The following is a 16,848-nucleotide window of genomic DNA, read 5'->3' as shown; positions in this document are numbered from 1 at the left end:
AGCTTGTAAGTAAGCATCTCACAGTAACCTGTTGTATTCGGCACATGTGACAAATAAAATGTGATTTGATTGTATTTGATTGATTTGTTACCAGTTACTATGTGTTTAACATAGTTAACGGTCACTATTTGCACTGAGGTAAGAGTTGTTTATTATACAATATAAAAAAAAATACGAAATATAATTTTCATGACAAGTAACACAACGACTCCATGCATGATCTATCAAACCTAACACTTTCTGTCATTTAAAAAAATGGTTTCCCTACCGTCTTATCTGAGAGTAAAGTGCCGGTGTAACTGTGTCTTCCCACAGGGGAGACTTTATGTCTTTCTCCCAGAGGACAGGAGGGAATTAGTTGTGTGTGTCTCACAGCTCTGCCTTTCTCTGTCTCAATCTTCCATAGTGGACAGGTCAGTCTATAGCTCTCTGCCCCAGACAGTGGACAGGTCAGTCAATATCTATCTGCCCCAGACAGTGGACAGGTCAGTCTATAGCTCTCTGCCCCAGACAGTGGACAGGTCAGTCTATAGCTCTCTGCCCCAGACAGTGGACAGATCAGTCTAATTCTCTCTGCCCCAGACAGTGGACAGCTCAGTCTATATCTATCTACCCTAGACAGTGGACAGGTCAGTCAATATCTATCTGCCCCAGACAATGGACAGGTCAGTCTATATCTATCTGCCCCAGACAGTGTACAGCTCAGTCTATATCTATCTACCATAGACAGTGGACAGGTCAGTCTATATCTCTCTGCCCCAGACAAGTGGACAGGTCAGTGTATAGCTCTCTTCCCCAGACAGTGGACAGGTCAGTCTATAGCTCTCTGCCCCAGACAAGTGCGGCAGCAGCCCCCCCGCGTGGCAGGTCGTCATAGCTCTCTGCCCCAGACAGTGGACAGATCAGTCTATATCTATCTGCCTCAGACAGTGGACAGGTCAGTCTATAGCTCTCTGCCCCAGACAATGGACAGGTCAGTCTATAGCTCTCTGCCCCAGACAATGGACAGGTCAGTCTATAGCTCTCTGCCCCAGACAATGGACAGGTCAGTCTATAGCTCTCTGCCCAGACAAGTGGACAGGTCAGTCTATAGCTCTCTGCCCCAGACAGTGGACAGGTCAGTCTATAGCTCTCTGCCCCAGACAAGTGGACAGGTCAGTCTATAGCTCTCTGCCCCAGACAGTGGACAGCTCAGTCTATATCGATCTGCCCCAGACAATGGACAGGTCAGTCTATATCTATCTGCCCCAGTCAGTGGACAGGTCAGTGTATCTGTGTCTCTCTGTCACACATTGTCTCTTCTACAGTGGACCTGTCAGTCTCTGTAAATCTCAGAGGCCAGTGAGCTTTTCACCCTGCCAGGTCCCGTTGGTCTTGTTCAGAGAGGTGCTACTCCCATGTTTACTCTCTTCTGAGGCCTTCATGGCCAGCTTTGCTGCATCCGCCATCGGCTGCTTGTCCTCCGCCTCCGTCTCCCGGTGGTAGAAGTAGTTGAAGTTGGACACGATGACGGGGACGGGTAAGGCGATGGTCAGCACACCAGCGATGGCGCACAGCGTCCCCACCATCTTACCGCCCATGGTGATCGGACACATGTCCCCATAGCCCACCGTAGTCATGGTGACCACGGCCCACCAGAAGCCGTCAGGTATGCTGACGAACTGTGTGCTGGGCTCGTCCACTTCAGCAAAGTAGATGGCACTGGAGAAGAGGATGACTCCAATAAAGAGGAAGAATATGAGAAGGCCAAGCTCCCGCATGCTGGCCTTCAGGGTCTGGCCCAGGATCTGGAGCCCCTTGGAGTGTCTGGACAGCTTGAAGATTCTGAACACCCTGACCAGACGGATGATACGAAGGATGGCCAGGGACATGTTCTGGCTGGAGTTCTGGTCCGGGGTGGTGACCAGCTCCGTTACCAAGGTGACGAAGTACGGGATGATGGAGACAATGTCGATGATGTTCATGAGGTTGTGGAAGAAGTTGCTCTTGGAGGGACAGACCACGAAGCGCACAACCAGTTCGAAGAAGAACCAGACGATGCAGGCCGTCTCAATGAGGAAGAACGGGTCGGAGAACGTGGAGGTGATGGTTTTGGGTGTGGCCGAGGGCGGGAACAAGGTCCCGAGGCCACCCAGCGATTGGTTCCCATTGAAAGGCATCAGATTCGTGACGGTTGTGGGTAGGACGGGGTCCAGGGAGTTATCCCGGAACTCCGGTAGCGTCTCCATACAGAAGATGATGATGGAGATAACGATGACAAACACAGAGACCAGCGCCACGCCGCGTGCTGCGTTGGAACTCTCGGGGTACTCGAACAGCAGCCAGAACTGCCGGTACATCTCATTAGTCGGGAGAGGGATCTCCACTTCCTTGATGAAGCCCTCGTCCTCTCTGAACTGCTCCATGGCGTCGCTCCCCAGCTCATAGAACACGATCTCATCAGCAAACACATCCAGCGGAACGTTGGCCGGCCGACGTATCTTCCCTCCTGACTGGTAGTAGTACAGGATGCCATCGAAGCTGGGCCGGTTCCTGTCAAAGAAATACTCATTCCTCATGGGGTCAAAGTAGTCCATCCTCTTCATAGCGTCCCCCAGAAGGGTCTCAGGGAACTGATCGAGCGTTTTGAGCTGCGTCTCAAAGCGTAGCCCGGCGATGTTGATGATGACCTTCTGGTCTCCGTCGTCTAGACCCGTCTTATCCACGAACACATCCTCGCAGCACTCCTTAGCCAGCCGGCTGAAGATGGTCTCGCTCTGCATATGGGTCTCGCTACTCAGCAGCAACTTCCAGTTGGTGATCATGCTGGCACAGCTAGGACGCCCCCTCCTGCTGTGGGGTGGCATGACGGGTGACTGGGGCACATCCAGAGTATTGGGGGAGGGGTACGGGCAAGGGGAGGTATTCCTCCTGTGGGAGGAGTGTTCAGAGGGGTAGTGATGCTGGGGGGTGGATGTGAGGTTGGGCTGAGGGGAAAGGAGGTGGTGGGAGGAGTGTTCGGAGGGGTAGTGGTGCTGGGGGGTGGATGTGAGGTTGGGCTGAGGGGAAAGGATGTGGTGGGAGGAGTGTTCGGAGGGGTAGTGGTGCTGGGGGGTGGATGTGAGGTTGGGCTGAGGGGAAAGGAGGTGATGGGAGTCGTGGATGGAGCAGTTTTCGGGGGGCATGTCGACCGTCAGGGTCGTGGTCTCGTCCGTGTTGTCTGGGTTATCCACCTCATCTTCCAGTTTGGAGTCGTCCAGACTCTCAAAGTCCACTAGAGCCGCCTCCATGGCTGCTGCTGCTGCTGGGGGGGCTACTACAACTGCTAATACTACTACTACTATTACTACTACTACTACTATTACTACTACTACTAGTACTAGTACTGCTGTTGCTGCAAGTACACCTAGACCCTGGTCCTTAAAACACGTCCCAGGACACTCAGAGGACTAGAGGTGTAGACCAGAGTAGACTAGTCCAAGAGACCTAGACCTTTAACACAGGTTCCAGAGAGAGGGAGGACAGGAAGTGTAGACCATTGTAGGCCCCTTCCAGGCAAGTCTAGTCCAGGAGTGTTAGATCCAAAGCCCTCTGTCCAGGTGAGAAGACCCACAGAACGGTAGACCCCAGCTGCCTATCAAAGGGCCAGTGTCTTCAGGCTCTAATTCCCAGAGATGGAAGCAGTCTTCAGGGTAACAGAGTGAAGGGCTTTCCAGCAGTCAACAGATGCTTCATCACATCTGCTACACACACCCTCTCCTTCTCATACCTGCAGTGGGTGGGGGGGGGGGGGGGGGGGGGGGGAGAAAGAGAGAGAGAGAGAGAGAGAGAGAGAGAGAGAGAGAATGAGCATGTTAGTTTGTATGTCTGACATGTTTGCTGCTGACAGCACATTCACTGACAGCCCTGTCACCACCGGTTTTAATCGCTTGACGCTGAAACCATGATGCTTGGCACACACACAGGCTCATTCATCGGAAAACCCACTGACATTGCCAATTACGTTAATGATTTTTTTCATTGGCAAAATTAGAAAACTTAGGCATGACATGCCAGCAGCAAACACTCGCACTACACATCCAAGTATAACAGATACAATTATGAAAGATAAACATTCAGACTGATGAACAGCTTCTATTACCATCAGACTGATGAACAGCTTCTATTACCATCAGACTGTTGCCCAGCTTCTATTTCCATTTAGACTGTTGACCAGCTTCTATTACCATCAGACTGTTGACCAGCTTCTATCACCATCAGACTGTTGACCAGCTTCTATTAGCATCAGACTGTTGACCAGCTTCTATCACCAGACCATCAGACTGTTGAACAGCTTCTATTACCATCAGACTGTTGACCAGCTTCTATTACCATCAGACTGTTGAACAGCTTCTATTACCATCAGACTCTTGACCAGCTTCTATTACCATCAGACTGTTGAACAGCTTCTATTACCATCAGACTGTTGAACAGCTTCTATTACCATCAGACTGTTGACCAGCTTCTATTACCATCAGACTGTTGACCAGCTTCTACTACCATCAGACTGTTGACCAGCTTCTATCACCATCAGACTGTTGACCAGCTTCTATTACCATCAGACTGTTGACCAGCTTCTATTACCATCAGACTGTTGACCAGCTTCTATTACCTTCAGACTGTTGACCAGCTTCTATTACCATCAGACTGTTGACCAGCTTCTATTACCATCAGACTGTTGAACAGCTGCTATTACCATCAGACTGTTGACCAGCTTCTATTACCATCAGACTGTTGAACAGCTTCTATTACCATCAGACTGTTGAACAGCTTCTATTACCATCAGACTGTTGAACAGCTTCTATTACCATCAGACTGTTGGACAGCTTCTATTACCATCAGACTGTTGAACAGCTTTTATCACCATCAGACTGTTGAACAGCTTCTATTACCATCAGACTGTTGAACAGCTTCTATTACCATCAGACTGTTGAACAGCTTCTATTACCAGACCATCAGACTGTTGAACAGCTTCTATTACCATCAGACTGTTGAACAGCTTCAATTACCATCAGACTGTTGAACAGCTTCTATTACCATCAGACTGTTGACCAGCTTCTATTACCATCAGACTGTTGACCAGCTTCTATTACCATCAGACTGTTGACCAGCTTCTATTACCACCAGACTGTTGACCAGCTTCTATTACCACCAGACTGTTGAACAGCTTCTATTACCATCAGACTGTTGACCAGCTTCTATTACCATCAGACTGTTGACCAGCTTCTATTACCATCAGACTGTTGACCAGCTTCTATTACCAGACCATCAGACTGTTGAACAGCTTCTATTACCATCAGACTGTTGACCAGCTTCTATTACCATCAGACTGTTGACCAGCTTCTATTACCATCAGACTGTTGACCAGCTTCTATTACCATCAGACTGTTGACCAGCTTCTATTACCAGACCATCAGACTGTTGAACAGCTTCTATTACCATCAGACTGTTGAGCAGCTTCTATTACCAGATCATCAGACTGTTGACCAGCTTCGATTACCATCAGACTGTTGACCAGCTTCTATCACCATCAGACTGTTGAACAGCTTCTATTACCATCAGACTGTTGAACAGCTTCTATTACCATCAGACTGTTGACCAGCTTCTATTACCATCAGACTGTTGACCAGCTTCTATTACCATCAGACTGTTGAACAGCTTCTATTACCATCAGACTGTTGACCAGCTTCTATTACCATCAGACTGTTGACCAGCTTCTATTACCATCAGACTGTTGACCAGCTTCTATTACCATCAGACTGTTGACCAGCTTCTATTACCATCAGACTGTTGAACAGCTTCTATTACCATCAGACTGTTGACCAGCTTCTATTACCATCAGACTGTTGGACATCTTCTATTACCATCAGACTGTTGAACAGCTTTTATCACCATCAGACTGTTGAACAGCTTCTATTACCATCAGACTGTTGAACAGCTTCTATTACCATCAGACTGTTGAACAGCTTCTATTACCAGACCATCAGACTGTTGAACAGCTTCTATTACCATCAGACTGTTGAACAGCTTCAATTACCATCAGACTGTTGAACAGCTTCTATTACCATCAGACTGTTGACCAGCTTCTATTACCATCAGACTGTTGACCAGCTTCTATTACCATCAGACTGTTGACCAGCTTCTATTACCACCAGACTGTTGACCAGCTTCTATTACCACCAGACTGTTGAACAGCTTCTATTACCATCAGACTGTTGACCAGCTTCTATTACCATCAGACTGTTGACCAGCTTCTATTACCATCAGACTGTTGACCAGCTTCTATTACCAGACCATCAGACTGTTGAACAGCTTCTATTACCATCAGACTGTTGACCAGCTTCTATTACCATCAGACTGTTGACCAGCTTCTATTACCATCAGACTGTTGACCAGCTTCTATTACCATCAGACTGTTGACCAGCTTCTATTACCAGACCATCAGACTGTTGAACAGCTTCTATTACCATCAGACTGTTGACCAGCTTCTATTACCATCAGACTGTTGAGCAGCTTCTATTACCAGATCATCAGACTGTTGACCAGCTTCGATTACCATCAGACTGTTGACCAGCTTCTATCACCATCAGACTGTTGAACAGCTTCTATTACCATCAGACTGTTGAACAGCTTCTATTACCATCAGACTGTTGACCAGCTTCTATTACCATCAGACTGTTGACCAGCTTCTATTACCATCAGACTGTTGAACAGCTTCTATTACCATCAGACTGTTGACCAGCTTCTATTACCATCAGACTGTTGACCAGCTTCTATTACCATCAGACTGTTGACCAGCTTCTATTACCATCAGACTGTTGACCAGCTTCTATTACCATCAGACTGTTGAACAGCTTCTATTACCATCAGACTGTTGAACAGCTTCTATTACCATCAGACTGTTTACCAGCTTCTATTACCATCAGACTGTTGAACAGCTTCTATTACCATCAGACTGTTGACCAGCTTCTACTACCATCAGACTGTTGACCAGCTTCTATTATCATCAGACTGTTGAACAGCTTCTATTACCATCAGACTGTTGACCAGCTTCTAATACCATCAGACTGTTGAGGCAATTGTAATTTTCCGAGGTCCATCTTTGCGGACCTTGGAGCATCATACCCAAGAAGATTCGAGGCTGTAATCGCTGCTAAACGTGCCTCAAATAAAGTACAGAGTAAAGGGTCTGAAAAGCTATGTAAATGTTATATTTCTTTTTTATAAAATGGTAAACATTTCGTAAACCTGTTTTTGCTTTGTCATTATGGGGTATTGTGATGTCATTATGGGGTATTGTGATGTCATTATGGGGTATTGTGATGTCATTATGGGGTATTGTGTGTAGATTGATGACGGGGGGGGATTTTTTTTTTTTGAATAAGGAATAACGTAACAAAATGACGAAAAAGTCAGGGGATCTGAATACTTTCCGACGGCACTGTATATGGCTGTGACTGACAGAGCTCACTGTATATGGCTGTGACTGAAAGAACTCACTGTATAATGGCTGTGACTGACAGAGCTCACTGTATACGGCTGTGACTGACAGTTCACTGTATATGGCTGTGACTGACAGCTCACTGTATATGGCTGTGACTGACAGAGGTCACTGTATAAGGCTGTGACTGACAGTTCACTGTATATGGCTGTGACTGACAGAGGTCACTGTATACGGCTGTGACTGACAGAGGTCACTGTATACGGCTGTGACTGACAGAGCTCACTGTATACGGCTGTGACTGACAGAGCTCACTGTATATGACTGTGACTGACAGAACTCACTGTATATGGCTGTGACTGACAGAGCTCACTGTATACGGCTGTGACTGACAGAGCTCACTGTATATGGTTGTGACTGACAGAGCTCACTGTATACGGCTGTGACTGACAGAGCTCACTGTATATGGCTGTGACTGACAGAGCTCAGTAACTATGGTTACTATATCTTATTGTCTGTCCTACTCTAGATCACTCTACTACCGATGATTCCCTCTTTCTCTCTCCTCTCTCGCTGTCTCGCTCTTTCTCTCTCCTTTCTCGCTGTCTCGCTCTTTCTCTCTCTCCTCTCTCGCTGTCTCCCTCTTTCTCTCTCCTCTCTCGCTGTCTCCCTCTTTCTCTCTCCTCTCTCGCTGTCTCCCTCTTTTTCTGTCCTCTCTCGCTGTCTCCCTCTTTCTCTCTCCTCTCTCGCTGTCTCCCTCTTTCTCTCTCCTCTCTCGCTGTCTCCCTCTTTCTCTCTCCTCTCTCGCTGTCTCCCTCTTTCTATATTCCTCTCCTTCCCCCTCTCTCTCTCTCTCTCTCTCTCCCATTTCCCCCTCACCCCTACTCTATTTCTCTCGCTGTCTCTCTCAAACACACCCTCCTCTCTTTCTCTCCTGGTTCCCCCTCACCCCTGCTCTATTCTCCTCCCACTATCCCTCACACTCTCTCTCTCTCTCCTCCTCCCCCTCAGTGAGGATTAATGTGGTCTCATTTACAGAAAGATGCCATTAGATTTTGGAAGCCAGACCCAGCAGTGTAAAACACCACCATCTGCTGTCACCGGATCTCTCCATTATATACCACAGCGGCGTAGGTAGAAACTCTGGCTAGGTATAGATAAAAATGACTTGGCCAACATTTTCCAACCAATATAGAGCAACAGTACCCAGATATAGTGCAGTGAAAATGAGAGCAATCACATTGCATTATATAATCCCCTATACAGTGGACTTTTATGTTCTGGACCGGTTCTAACCATATTTGTGTGTACAGCGTGCTCTGTGAACAGAGCAACATCACTCACAAAAAAAATCACTGCTTGTCATGATTCATATATGTGCTGTTGCGAGCGCAGCTGTCATGTTCATAGACAAAAGGACATCGTCTATTTTGGATAGGTAGCGTCACGTCACATTTTCTGGCCTATCCATACAAAGGGACAATTTCCTGTGCATGTGAACCTATGTATCTGCGCCGCAATAGTGCATATGAAATGGGAGCGTTCTTATTTTAGCTCAGTGAAAGGGAGTCTAGCGGATCAATCAATAGCAGTTTAATCTCAGATTGATTTATAGCATGGGGGGGAATACAAAAATAATTTAGTAGAATTTAAACAAGACCACTTTCTCTTTTTTGTCCTTAAAGCTGAAGTTGTAACAAAGTTGTAAGGAGTCTGCACACACTTGAATGGTGGCTCTGCGCCGATCAATGACATTATCGATCATAGTCTGCTGATGGTTTTGTGTTATGGCTTTACACCCCCTGCTATATTGTGAATAAAGAGTTACCCGTCTAACAGAACACAGAGGGTGTTCTTTAATGGAAGCCTCTCCAACATAATCCAGGTAGAATCAGGTATTCCCCAGGGCAGCTGTCTAGGCCCCTTACTTGTTTTTTCAATCTTTAAAATATAGGGCTACTCCAAGCAGTTTAGTCACCGTCACCATCCTCAATTCCACATTATTTATTAAAAGATTCAGTTGAGATTTAGGGTTTAGTGAATGATTTGTCCCAAATACAATGCTCTTAGTTTCAAAGCTGAAGTTGTAATGAAGCTGTAAGGAGTTTGTATGGTGTCTCTGCGCCGCTCAACGGACGTTTGGTAGAAAAGTCTCTATCATCAGTTAGATGAAATAATATTGTACTGTCACTAAATATGATCATATCTATTTTACTGTTATGAGAAATGTGAAATCTTATTTTATGACGTTTATTAAATGTCACGTCCTGACCAGTAAAGGGGTTATTTGTTATTATAGTTTGGTCAGGACGTGGCAGGGGGTATTTGTTTCGTATGGTTCGGGGTGTGTGTGTATGTAGTGGGGTGTTTGATTTATGTATTCCGGGGTTTTGGTCATTGTTCTATGTTTGTATATTTCTATGTATGTTCTAGGGTGTTTAGATCTGTGTTTAGGTAATTGGGATTGGGGCCTTCAATTGGAGGCAGCTTTCTATCGTTGCCTCTGATTGAAGGTCCTATAATTAGGAATGTGTTTGTTAGAGGAATTGTGGGAGGTTGTTCTTTGTACTGCTGTGTGAGCCTACAAGACTGTTCGTTCATTCGTTTATTGTTTTGTTTATTAGTCGTGTTCACAATAAAAGTTAAAATGAGCACTCAACCCGCTGCGCCTTGGTCCAATTACTACGACGACCGTTACAATTAATGTGATTGTTTCTATATTTAGAAAGCATTTCTAAAGTCATTTTCTCACGGCTCCTTCCGGAACTGTGTCATTACGCACACCTGATCTCCGTTTCCCTGAATGTAATGGTATAAATGTGCCGTTTGGTTTCCATTGGGCTGTTGTTTTTTGTTCCAATGTCCGTTGGGTCGTGTGTGTAACTGTGCTATGTTGTTTTTGGCGTTCGTGCTGCGTGTATTGTGCAGATGATTACGGGTCTCGTCCCGTGTGATAATCATTGTGCGATTGTGTACTTATTCGAGGTACTCCTCGCTCTTTTGTTTGGGTCTCAACCCTGTATTTTGTATACGTATTTGTTTGGTCTTCGTCCCCGTGCCTTTACATGGCACTCTGTAATGTGGGTAAATAAAAAAAAACTATTACGCATTCCTGCATCTTTGTCCCGATCCCTTATGCCAGCGTGACAAATTCCACTTTTGTTGAATAGGAATAAAATCCTATATGATTTATCTTTGATAATATGTGCACTATGTACTTGAGCTTGTATCCTCAGAAGTGACAACACCTCAGAAATGTAGAACTATTTTAGGAGAAAGCCGACCCGTCATTCAGGGCAGGTGGGGCAGAGCCTGTTTTGCATGTTATTTTGGCATTAATACGTGTCACATATCAGTTTGCAAAGAATGTAAAAAATAAATAATCACTGAGTTAACAAAGCCGTTTACAAACATGGTCTATTTGGTTTTTGCTTTCTTGAGTAAAGCAGCTCCAATATACAGGTGTTTCAGCATAGCTCAGTGCTTTCTGTGGTGGAGGGGCAGCCAGAGGAATATACAGGTGTTTCAGCCCAGCTCAGTGCTTTCTGTGGTGGAGGGGCAGCCAGAGGAATATACAGGTGTTTCAGCCTAGCTCAGTGCTTTCTGTGGTGGAGGGGCAGCCAGAGGAATATACAGGTGTTTCAGCCCAGCTCAGTGCTTTCTGTGGTGGAGGGGCAGCCAGAGGAATATACAGGTGTTTCAGCCCAGCTCAGTGCTTTCTGTGGTGGAGGGGCAGCCAGAGGAATATACAGGTGTTCCAGCCTAGCTCAGTGCTTTCTGTGGTGGAGGGGCAGCCAGAGGAATATACAGGTGTTTCAGCCCAGCTCAGTGCTTTCTGTGGTGGAGGGGCAGCCAGAGGAATATACGGGTGTTTCAGCCCAGCTCAGTGCTTTCTGTGGTGGAGGGGCAGCCAGAGGAATATACGGGTGTTTCAGCCTAGCTCAGTGCTTTCTGTGGTGGAGGGGCAGCCAGAGGAATATACGGGTGTTTCAGCCCAGCTCAGTGCTTTCTGTGGTGGAGGGGCAGCCAGAGGAATATACAGGTGTTTCAGCCTAGCTCAGTGCTTTCTGTGGTGGAGGGGCAGCCAGAGGAATATACAGGTGTTTCAGCCCAGCTCAGTGCTTTCTGTGGTGGAGGGGCAGCCAGCGGGAAAATACAGAGCACAGGGGTTGGTAATGTTCTCTAGTTGCGCCGTGATTGGCTCAGTGATCTGTCACTCATGGGGACACTATGTCACCGCAAAATATATGGGGAGAGCTCGAAAATTCAAGCCTCTTGGGTGCTGCCATAGAGTTACATTAGAAGTGCCCATCCAAGAAGGCTCAAGGTCATTGGCCACCGATAAAATAATGTCAAATCACGTTATATCTACAGTAGCTTTGATTGGACTGATAATGTCAACATCATACTTTACAAATCTTAGCTAGCAGTCATCATGAATCAAATCAACAATCTACTGGCCTCCTTTTCAATCCTTGTCATATGAAGAGAAATTATAGATAAAACGTATCGGTGCTCATCGGCCATTGGACATAAACATTACACAACAAGTTGGAAATCACAAATTCATCAATGAGTGGTTTAGAAGTAATCAGTGGCTAACTGCAAGCACTGCAAAGCGTTCACTAGCCTGCTATTCAGTAGAGAGGGTGTGTTGTCCAAGTCTTGGTTTAAGGGTCTCTTTTCCAAGATTAAAAGGATAAACATTCAACATTGGCCATGCTGTCAATCCAGCATGCCTTCTGCCACGTTCAAAACAACTGGAAACTTGGAACTGGGAACTCAGGGGGAAAAAACTAGCTACGACTGGGAAAATACATTTTGAACGGTCATCCAACTCGAAATTCCAAGTCGGGAACCTCTTTCTAGAGCTCCAACCTGAAGATCACTGACGTCATGATTCAGCTTTGTTTTTTTTCAGAGTTCGCAGTTGTCTTGAAAGCACCGTAAAGTCAGAGAATGCCAGACTTTGATGAAACATTTTGATAATAAAATGTGCCATAGCTTGTACATCTCAATTGTCAGTAGAAACCAAATTTGTTTAAGCAAGTCAGCCATATCAGCTATCCCATCGCTGCCAGAAAATGTTTTGCTCCCGAGTGGCGTAGCGGTCTAAGGCACTGCATCTCAGTGCAAGAGGCGTCACTACCGTCCCTGGTTCGAATCTGGGCTGTATCACACCCGCCTGTGATTGGGAGTCCCATAGGGCGGGGCACAATTGGCCCAGTGTCGTCTGGATTTGGCCGGGGTAGGCCATCATTGTAAAGAAGAATTTGTTCTTAACCTAGTTAAATAAAGGTTAAAGAAAAAAAAGTTTTTTTAAAAGGCAGTAAATGAGGCTGAATGAACTGTTTCGCTGCCAGACAAGGATCTTCTGATAGCCAGGTGTAGCAGTGGTAAGGTGTTGGGACTCTGCTGTTGGGACAGCTTTAACAGTTTGTGGGCACCGTTTGTCACCGTTATGGTGCAATTAATGTATTGTTTAGTGTCGTGTTGTGTTTTGTTGTGTTGTGTCGTGGCTTTGCTGGAATGTATCTAAAAAAAAATGTGTTTGCCCCACCAAGATTTACAAAAAATAAATCGCCTCATAAAGATGAGTTCCGGAAGTTTCTAAAACTATGTACCAGTTGTTGTCTATAGCCATCTCAAGAAAAATAATGACTCTTGGGTCTATTTCGGTGGAAATGTACATTTTTCCCTTCACGTTCAAGAGGTCATTAATACATAATACAGGTTAAATGTGACCAATTTCCCTTTGGCAAACAAGTTGTTATTAGGCCTGTTGTCAAGTAGACAGCGCAACTACACAAATTACAACTGCTTACAGCAACACCGCTGACAAAACAGGCTGATTGTCCGAGTCCGACTGTAAACAAACATAAGAACATACTCAACATCATAGGAGGTGTATGAGGGAAGCAGCTCAGCCCCAACTAGAGGGACATATTTTAGGAGGATCCGGGAAAAAAATGTGGCCTTTTACAAACACATTTTATCCAAAAAAATTTACAATTTACATGTCTGGAAACATTATCAGAATCTTTAATAATAGGCTATAGGCCTACTACAAAAATTAGAAGGGTAGGCCCACTCTGTTGACAAACTGAGATAAATAAAATAATAGCTTGTCTGGAATCTAATGTAGGCCTATAAAAAGGTGATCTACAACATGACGTCATGGCAACGTGGACTCACCCAATGACAAAGTGAATATGCTCACTCTCACCGGGGTTATGGTCGACGGCCTCCGATAATGGGAAAATATTATTATTCCTGGAGTAGGTAGGTTACTTTCTAAATGTAATCCATTACAGTTACTAGTTACTTGTCCAAAATTGTAATCAGTAACAAAGTATTCAGATCCTTTCCCTTTTTCCACATTTTGTTACGTTACAGCCTTATTCTAAAATTGATTAAATAGTTTGTTTTTGTCCTCATCGATCTATACATAATGACAAAGCAAAAATATCACATTTAAATAATTATTCAGACCCTTTACTCAATACTTAGTAAAGCATCTTTGGCAGCATTTACAGCCTCGAGTCTTCTTGGGTATGACGCTACAAGCATGGAACACCTGTATTTGAGGAGTTTCTCCGATTCTTCTCTGCAGATCCTCTCAAGCTCTGTCAGGTTGGATGGGGAGCGTTGCTACACAGCTATCTTTATGGTCTCTCCAGAGATGTTAGATCGTGTTCAAGTCCAGGCTCTGGCTGGGCCATTCAAGGACATTTAAAGACTTGTCCCGAAGCCACTCCTGTGTTGTCTTGGCTGTGTGCTTAGGGTCGTTTTCCTGTTGGAAGGTGAACCTTCACCCTAGTATGAGGTCCTGAGCGCTCTGGAGCAGGTTTTCATCAGGGATCTCTCTGTACTTTGGTCTGTTTATAATTATCTTGATCCTGACTAGTGTCCCAGTCCCTGAAGCTGAAAAACATCCCCACACTATGATGCTGCCACCACCATGCTTCACCGTAGGGATTGTGTCAGGTTTCCTCCAGACGTGACGCTTAGCATTCAGGCCAAAGAGTTCAATCTTGGTTTCATCAGACCAGAGAATCTTGTTTCATGGTCTGAGAGTCCTTTAGGTTCCTTTTGGCAAACTCCAAGTGGGCTGTCATGTGTCTTTTACTGAGGAGTGGCTTTCGTCTGACATTTCGTCCATAAAGGCCTGATTGGTGGAGTGCTACAGAGATGGTTGTCCTTCTGGAAGGTTCTCCCATCTCCACAGAGGAACTCTGGAGCTCTGTCAGAGTGTCCATCGGGTTCTTGGTCACCTCCCTGACTAAGGCCCTTCTCCCCCGAGTCTTGGTGGTTCCATTTTTTTTCCATATATTAATGATGGAGGCCACTTTGTTCTTCCCCAGATCTGTGCCTCGACACAATCCAGTCTCAGAGCTCAGCAGACATTTCCATTGATCTCATGAGTTGATTTTTGCTCTGAGCTCAATTTCGAGTCTCATTACAAAAGGTCTGAACTCTTTCTTTTTTTTCATTTTTAATACATTTGCAAAAAATAAATAAAAAAATAAACGGTTTACTCTTTGTCATTATGAGGTATTGTGATGTCATTATGGGGTGTTGTGATGTCATTATGGGGTATTGTGATGTCATTATGGGGTATTGTGATGTCATTATGGGGTGTTGTGATGTCATTATGGGGTATTGTGATGTCATTATGGGGTGTTGTGATGTCATTATGGGGTATTGTGATGTCATTATGGGGTATTGTGATGTCATTATGGGGTATTGTGATGTCATTATGAGGTGTTGTATGTTGATTGATGAGGAAAAACATTACTTTTAGAATAAGGCTGTAATATAACAACATGTGGAAAAAGTAAAAAGTTCTGAATACATTCCAATGGCATTGTAGCTTTCCCTGTGGCTCAGTTGGTAGAGCATCGTGTTTGCAATGCCAGCCTGGTGTGTGCAACGCCAGGGTTGTGGGTTCGATTCCCACGGGGGGCCAGTACAAAAGAATACATGAAATGTATGCATTCACTACTGTAAGTTGCTCTGGATAAGAGTGTCTGCGAAATGACTAAAATGTAATATAACTGTACATAAACTGAAGGAGGCCATCACCATTAAGTACACAGAGGCTGCTACTCTCTGGTATTATCTATGCATAGTCACTTTAAATAACTCCATCTAGATGTACATATTACTTCAATTACCTTGACTAACTGGTTCCCCCTCACATTGACTCAGACTGGTACCACCTGTATATAGCCTCCACATTAACTCTGTACCCCCTGTATATAGACTCTCTACTGGTACCCCCTGTATATAGCCTCCATATTGACTCTGTACTGGTACCCCCTGTATATTGACTCTGTACCGTAATACCCTGTATATAGCCTCCACATGACTCTGTACCGTAATACCCTGTATATAGCCTCCACATTGACTCTGTACCGTAATATCCTGTATATAGCCTCCACATTGACTCTGTACCGTAATACCCGGTATATAGCCCCCACATTGACTCTGTACCATAATACCCTGTATATAGCCCTGCTTTTGTTATTTTACTGCAGCTCTTTAATTATTTGTTATTTTTAACTCATACTTTTTTTAAGCTATTTTCTTAAAACTGCGTTGTTGGTTAAGGTTCTTGTAAGTAACCATTTCACTACACCTGTTGTATTCGGCGCATGTGACAAATACAAATTGATTTGATTTGATTTTGATGCAGAGATGGATGGAATATTGATAGATTCCTACAGAGCAAATGCTGATTGATAACCTCCCTATACATTAACAAAACTAAAGATGGCCAGTAGATTAAATACAATTATAAAGTTAATAGTAGACTATGACCTGCCTATGTAGTTCCTACTGTAACTGACTTGGTCCATGATAAAACTACTGTAACTGACTTGGTCCATGATAAAACTACTGTAATTGACTTGGTCCATGATAAAACTACTGTAACTGACTTGGTCCATGATAAAACTACTGTAACTGACTTGGTCCATGATAAAACTACTGTAATTGACTTGGTCCATGATAAAACTACTGTAACTGACTTGGTCCATGATAAAACTACTGTAACTGACTTGGTCCATGATAAAACTACTGTAACTGACTTGGTCCATGATTAGACTACTGAACTGACTTGGTCCATGATAAAACTACTGTAACTGACTTGGTCCATGATAAAACTACTGTAATTGACTTGGTCCATGATAAAACTACTGTAACTGACTTGGTCCATGATAAAACTACTGTAATTGACTTGGTCCATGATAAAACTACTGTAACTGACTTGGTCCATGATAAAACTACTGTAACTGACTTGGTCCATGATAAAACTACTGTAACTGACTTGGTCCATGATAAACCTACTGTAACTGACTTGGTCCATGATTAGACTACTGTAACTG

The 16,848-nt window shown here is 44.7% G+C and overlaps 1 protein-coding gene across 1 annotated transcript; it reads right to left on the bottom strand.

Moving 5' to 3' along the window:
• Positions 1-1,278: 1,278 nt before the first annotated feature.
• LOC106566322 (potassium voltage-gated channel subfamily A member 10-like) lies at positions 1,279-3,269 on the bottom strand. Its single transcript, XM_014134233.3, has one exon. The coding sequence runs from the start codon at positions 3,267-3,269 to the stop codon at positions 1,332-1,334; it is 1,938 nt and encodes a 645-aa protein (XP_013989708.2). The 3' UTR covers positions 1,279-1,331.
• Positions 3,270-16,848: the final 13,579 nt, after the last annotated feature.

Source organism: Salmo salar, chromosome 13 (assembly GCF_965601325.2).
Source record: "Salmo salar chromosome 13, fSalSal1, whole genome shotgun sequence".
NCBI lineage: Eukaryota > Metazoa > Chordata > Actinopteri > Salmoniformes > Salmonidae > Salmo > Salmo salar.
This window is presented reverse-complemented; position numbering and strand designations above follow the sequence as displayed.